The sequence below is a fragment of the Psammomys obesus genome, unplaced genomic scaffold, assembly GCF_907164565.1.
Source record: "Psammomys obesus unplaced genomic scaffold, mPsaObe1.curated_primary_1811, whole genome shotgun sequence".
In the NCBI taxonomy this organism is placed as follows: domain Eukaryota; kingdom Metazoa; phylum Chordata; class Mammalia; order Rodentia; family Muridae; genus Psammomys; species Psammomys obesus.
The window spans coordinates 2749496-2756409 of NW_026590062.1; the positions used below are offsets into that span (position 1 = coordinate 2749496).

Consider the following 6914-nt stretch of genomic DNA (forward strand, 5'->3'; position numbering starts at 1 on the left):
GTGGGACAGTTGCTGATGGCAAAAGCTTGAGGCCACTGGGATGCCCAGCTTGACTTAAGTCCTCGGTACCTCTGAGAACTTGGGCAGAGGGGCAGGAGTCCCAGCTTTGCCACTTGTGAAGGGAGCATCACATACCTATTGCTACCTCGGGGCTCCTTCATCTTAGTTTCGAACAGGATGGCTCAGCAGGTAATGATGCTTACTGCCAAGCCTGTCCAACTGAATTTGATCACTGGGACACACCTGGTTAAGGAGGGAATCAACACGCATACTGTGACACACCATCCCTCCATGCACATAATAAGTTTTTTAATTAAATTGAATCATCAGCTCTAGACAGAGGAAAAAGTGTCCATTGTGTCTCGTTCGGGCTCCCGGTAGATGGACTCCGGTAACTGAGCCTGTCCGGATGTGCTTTGGGGCTCTAAAGCCCCACTTAGCTTTCTGGGCACCTGTTCTGTGGCTGTGATTTTCCCAGGTGACAAGGAGGCCTATCAGGTCTTTTCAAAGACCCAGAAACACCAGGGCACCCTGGGACAGTGGAGGGCAGGGCTCCATTCCTCCCCCCCCCCCCCCCCCCCCCCCCGGGCGGCGGGGGCGGGTCCCCCCCTCCCCCCCCCCCCCCCCCCCCGCAGCGTCTTGGCCTGCAATCACACCTCTGAGATCAGCTGACCCATGGGAGGTGCTGGTTCTGGTGAAAGGGGAAAAATAAGCTTTTTGTCACCTGAGGACTTGGCAGCCTCAGAGATTTCTAATCCCAGAGAGAAAAGCTCCAGCCACTTGACCACACCCTTCTGTCCAGGCTGATCATGCCCCCATCTACTCCCCACGAGCCTTCAAGGAGGCACACACCCAAGACACCCCCAAGCCCAGATCCTGTGCCACACTTGATGCTGGGATTTATGTGCTCCTTATACACGACGGGGAAATACAGCCATCTCACACCCCATCCCAGGTGACGGGCTGGGACTCCTTGCCATATTTAAGTACTGACTGAATTTTCAGAAGCTCTGAGTCCTACAGCAGCAGCTCCAGGCCACTCGCCATTGCTGGGGACCCAGCCCTGGCTTACCCCTGGGAGAGCTTGAACAGGCTCCTCTGCCTCCTCCACCAGCACCAGGAGGAGACCCCTTCCAGCCCTGGGCGGAAGCGCAGGCTTTGTTACCTAGGTAACAAGTAAGACTCTACTTTCAGCCCCTCGACTTTTGGTTTTGAATTTAAGCTTGCTTTTCTTTAGGAAGCTGGTCTTGACTGTCTGTCGTGGTTAGGATGTACCAGTCAAAGCTCCCCTCCTGGAAACTTAATCCTCAAATTCCTCTGTTGATGGTGTGTGGAGGTGAGGCCATTGGGAGGTCAAGGTGGGCTGGATAAGGTCAGGAGGGTGGGGCCCCTAAGTAAGTTAGTGGCTTTGTAAGAAGAGGCGATGAAGCAGGGAGATGCTATCCTCGTCAGTAAGTGCTGGCTGTGCAAGCCAGGCCTGAATTGTCTGCTCCCCACCCCGACTCATGTAAAACTTCCAGGTCTTGCTGAGTGTGAGTGCTGGCCTTCAATCCTAGCCCCCGAGAGGCAGAAGCACGGCCATCCCAGAGTTGAGGCCAGCCTCATTCACACATGGAGTCCAGGACAGCCAGACCCTGTCTCAGAAAGCCAACAAACAAATGCCAGGTGTAGAGCATGATTGTAATCTCACAGCACTGGGGAGGGGGAAGTGGGTGGGCCCTGGGGCTCAGCGGTCAATCCACCTTTAAGTCTCTGCCTTAAAAAAAAAAAAGAAAAAAGATGGATGGTCCTAAGAAATCATACCTGAGGTTGACCTACATGTTCATGCACATACATGTACATACATGCAAACCCCAAAACAATGAACAAGAAGGAGGCGATGGGGGAGAGAAGGGGGAGATAAACTGGACATACAGCACACCCGGTCTTTCTAGTCCCCAACATCGTGAACCAAATAAACTTTTTTTCTTTATAAATGACTCAGTCTGCAGTATTGTGTATAGCAACAGAAAGTAGACTGTGACAATACCAAAGTCTAGCAGGACTCCAAGGGTCACAGGTCCACATTCCCACATTCTCACAAGTCTCCTGCTGCAGACTGAGCATCTATCTGTGTTGTCCTTGCTTAGTACCTAGCATGGAATGCCAGCCCCCACACGATGGTACGGGAAGATGGGCTCTTGCCGGCAATAGGAACCAAACCCGGAAACAGTGATGTCCAGGGGGACAGGAGCAGACGGAATCCGCAGCCTCCTGAGAACACCAATGGCCCTGCACCAGCTGCCAAAGCACCATCCTGAACAATGGACTCTGAGGGAAGGGGTTAGCTAAGGGATGGTACAAGTACCAGAAGCCCAGCCTGGGAATGTGGGGCTTGAGGGATGTCGCTCTGTGGGACAAGGCTGTCCTTTTGGATAAGGGAGGTATCATTTTTCTTGTTGTAGTCAGCTACCCAGAAGGAAGCAACTTGAGAAAGGAGGGGTTTGTTCTGGCTCACAGTTTGAGGGTGCAGCATCCACAGTGGCATGGGGACAGGCGTGGTAGGCCACTGCATCTGCAGTAGGAGGCAGAGGGAGACGAAAGCTGTTGCTCATCCCACTTCCTCATTCTTGTTCAGCCTAGGACCCCAGCTTTTTGCCTTCCACATTCAGGATGGGCCTTTCTAATATCTCTCACATGTGCTGACAGAGATTTGTTGATTCTAGACCTTGGCAAACTAACAGTCAAGATTAAACCATCACAGAAGACTTGGGTTTATGAGTGATGAGTGATGAGTGATGAGTGATGAGTGAGTGAGTGAGTGAACAAATGCATGAATGAATGAATGAATGAATGAATGAATGAATGAATGAATGAGTGAATGAATGAATGGGCCTGGTGTGTCCCAGCTCTGGATCACCTCGTTGCACCTTCTTCACCTTTCACCTTGTCTTGACCCCTAGGTCAGCGACATTCCCGATGGACGCTGGCGTGAGGGCTGCTCTGGGGCTTTCCCTCACTGGCATGTCTGGCTTCAGCCTCGTGTCCCCTGCCTGGTTCCAGAGCCCTGCCTTCTGCTATGGTGTCTTTACCTACTGCTCCTGGCCGCAAGGTGACCGCTGGAACCAGAGCTGTGTGACTTTTGGGTCCCTGAAGGACATGCCAGGCTTGGCCTGGAAGGTGAGACATAGGTTCTTCCAGGGCTGCTGGCTCCCTCGAGGTGGGCTCGGAGCGTTCTTTGCTGTCCCAGTGTCTGGGCACACGGGTTCTTACACCCAGCCACTCTCACAGACACCCAAGGAACTTTGCACAGGGTTCTGAGCTACAGCTCTGGGCTTTAGACCCTGCCTGTATCTAGTAGGGCGTGGATTCTGTCTAAAGGCAGCTCTCGGTCCCCAGAAAACCTCTGTGCAAACCAGGAAAAGGCACCTTCTTCTACCTGCTAAGAAACCACTGCATTGCAGATACGCAGATATGTGATGGTTCCACACTATACGCCCCGCACACCCCTGCCTGACCCTGCCCGAAGCACGGCTGGGATGGACGAATGCTGTTCAAGCCCTTGTAGTGGTGCATGTCATGACAATCGACAGAGAGGATGAAGAAACGGGTACTCAGAGCGGCACTCAGGAGGAAGATTATATAGCCTTCAAAACTGATCACAATGGTGACATTGTGGATTAGGGCCTTCTCTTGGCCATCCTGGCAAGTACTTAAGACAAAGGCAGGATGCAGTGGTTCGTTGACCCGGATTCCGTTTCTGCTGATTTGATTAGCTGTGTGACTCGAGGCGAAGGGCTTGCAATCTCCAGACCTCTGTCTACTAATAGGGAAAACGTGACTGCCATGCGCCTCATCTCACCGCCTTCTCCCCTCTCCCAAAGGTCTCAGCAGCAATGCTCTTGGGAGGCTGGCTTTTGCTGGCCATCAGCGCTCTTCTCCTTTCGGCCTGGGCACTGGCCCCAAGAAGGTTGCATCCCAGGAGGCGCTTGGGTCCAACACCTGTGGTGCAGGCAGCAGCAGGTAGAGCCACACACACAGTGCTGAGATCTTGGAGGCAAACCCCAGGACTGTTAACTGCTACCGTCCTTTAGCGCTTCATGACTTGAGGCAAGGGGAGACACCATGCTGAAGCCACTCACACCTGACCTTAGCCAACCTAGTCCTGTCCACCCCGATGCTCCTCTTTCATCCATTCATTCTGTACCGATGCTTACCAGCGCTACCACCACGAAGTTGGGGAGGCTGTGTGCTGCCCAAGGATGCCCAGCCAAGAGCTGAGAGCGTGCTGGCATCTGGGCCTCACTTCGCCTGCTGCTGGAGTGGAGGAGGGTCACTTTTCTCCAATTCCCATCTTCTGGGAGCCCCAAGGTGACTCTCAACTAACTCGCCCTCCACCCCTCCCACAACAAGGCCCCTCTGGCTCGGCTCTCCCCTTCCCTCCTGCACTCAGCAGACAGGTCCAGCTGAGGTGAAATCAGATCCAGCAGGCCGGCCGGCTTATCCACCTTCCAAGGGCTTCCCATGGCGGGCAGAGGGAAACCCAAGTCTTCCTCTCCTGCCTCAGCCCTCCCCGTCCTGGCCTCACCTGCCCACTCTGATTCCGTAATCCCACACTCACCCCCCACAGTCCCCACCACCTCTGCAGGGATCTGCTCAGAACTCAGCAGTGCGAGGTAGACCCTTACTTCTGAGCAGGAGCCAAGGCTCCTAATCTCTAGTGTATGCCTGGCATTACCCTTCATTCCCCACCTCACCTAGCGCCCGCTGGGCCCTGGCCTGGAGGCTGCTTTCTCCTTCTCAGCAGGAGGACCACCAAGATGTCTGCTTTCTATCCTTAACACACGCCCAAGAGTTTCTTTTGCTTCTAATCTATTTTTAATAGAATCTCGATCTTTAGAGTCTCTGAGAAGACTATGCCTAGATATGCAGTGTCAAAGCCTCCCAGGAACGTGCAACTTGACACCCCAGAATTCTACTCTGATGTACAAATTGATGGCAAATTGACCAGAAGCAAAGCATCACTCTGTACCAGGGCTCTTTCCTGGGGAGGGGTCACTTTTAAATTAAACATTAGCAAGACACAGCATGGAGAACCTGAAAACAATTTACTTTTTTGCATGGTGCTGGGGACGAAGGCCCAAGAGCTTGGGCAGTTTGTGTGTGTGTGTGTGTGTGTGTGTGTGTGTGTGCGTGCGTGCGCGCGCGCGCGCGCGCACGCATGCGTCGGTCTCTAGAGTGGGTGGATGGAGAGATGGATCGATGGATGTGTAGATGATGGATGGATGGATGTTGGGGTATGGGTGCTGGGGCTGGGTTCCAGAAGCCATTGACCTGTACCCTGACTTCCCTTCTCTGCTGCACCAGCAGCCTCCACTCTTGTAGGTCTGCTGGTTTTCCCAGCCACTCTGGCTTCCCCATTCGCCAAAGAAGCCTGTGAAGGCTCCACCACGTACCGCAGTGGAACATGCTATGCTGGCTGAGCTGGGGCTATGCCACCGCCATCCTCAACGTGGCCCTGACCAGCCTGCCTGTTGTTGGATGGCCTCAAATGACCACAGTCCCAAGGACAGCTGTCCCCTTTTCTGGGGACACTCAGGGAATCATTCTTGTGCCAGAATAAGAAAACGAGCATCACCAGGAAAAGCAAAAGAGAAACAGCCACAATCTCTACAGTCGATGAAGTTGCTGCATACTCAGGTTCAAATTCCACCTCGCCTGCTTCCACGCTGTGTAGCCTCGGGCAAATCACTTTCCTTCTCTGGACTCATTTATTCTTTGGTACAGTGGAGGTTGGCATAATGTGTACTCTGTGTGGATGTTATGAAGGACTTTGTTTTGCCATATAAAAACAGATGGAAAGTGCACATAGCAACCCTAGGAAGAGCTGGCTAACCCAAAACTTTTTTTTTTTATTTCCTTAAGACAGCATCTCTATGGAGCTCTGATTGTTCTGGAACTCTCTGTAGACCAGGCTGGCCCCAAACTCAGAGAGATCTGCCTACCTCTGCCTTCCAAGTGCTGGGATCAAAGGCATGCACCAGCGCAGCTGTCTAATCTGGAACTCTTTCCATGGGTGAATACTTGTTGTCTCTCTTTTCTTATTCTCCCTCCTCTCCGGGGGCGGGGGGACATCTTTATTTCCCATGAGCTACTTAGTGGTCTGTTGTGTGCAGCACGCTGGAGGGGGCTCTGCACCCATTCCCACCCTCGGGGTAAAATAAGCACTGATGAAGAAAACATACTGTTTCTGGGAACCCAGAGGTTTTCTATCTGGCTCTGATGTCTGTCTGTCTGTCTGTCTGCCTGCCTGCCTGTCTCTAGGCTTCTTGTCTGTGATGGTTTTATGTTGGTTGTCAACTTGGCAGGACCAGGAATCACCTCAGAAAGCAGCCTCCTCGCATGCCAGTGAGAGACTTTCAAAATTAAGCTCACTGGGCTGGGAAGAACCCATGTGAATGGGCAGTACCGTCCCACCGGCTGGGTATTGGGCTGCATAAAAGTGAGGAAGGAGCTGAGCACAAGTGTTCCTCTCCTTCTGTAACCTGAATGTGGACACAATGGGACCCACTGTGTCACACTCCTGCCACCAGGCCTTGCCTGACAAGATGGACACTGCACCTTCAAACTGTGAGCCAGAATAACCCCCACCCCCACCCCAGATCACAAAATCTCAGTCGTCAACATGACAGGATCTAGAATCACGTGGAAGATGATGGACATGTCATGTGGACACACCTCTTAGGGATTATTTTGTTCTTATCAGAGGAGGAGGGAAGAGGTGCCCATCTGGCTAGCATGACTCCCTGGGCTGGGATCTCGGGCCCTGTGAAAGGAAAAAGGGCCAGGCAGCAGCATTCTTTTCTTCACTGGGATGTGATGTGACCAGCTGCTTTAGGCTCCTGCCACCCTGACCACCCTCCCCTACCCAGGAT

General features: G+C 52.9%; 1 protein-coding gene across 1 annotated transcript; it reads left to right on the top strand.

Annotated features, from left to right (window-relative positions):
* The first annotated feature begins 2958 nt into the window (after nt 1–2958).
* Lhfpl7 (LHFPL tetraspan subfamily member 7) lies at nt 2959–5602 on the top strand. The gene is given in 4 exon segments (XM_055605721.1): nt 2959–3159; nt 3864–4002; nt 5350–5453; nt 5456–5602. Coding segments are annotated over 4 exon segments (591 nt in total).
* The last annotated feature ends 1312 nt before the right edge of the window (nt 5603–6914 follow it).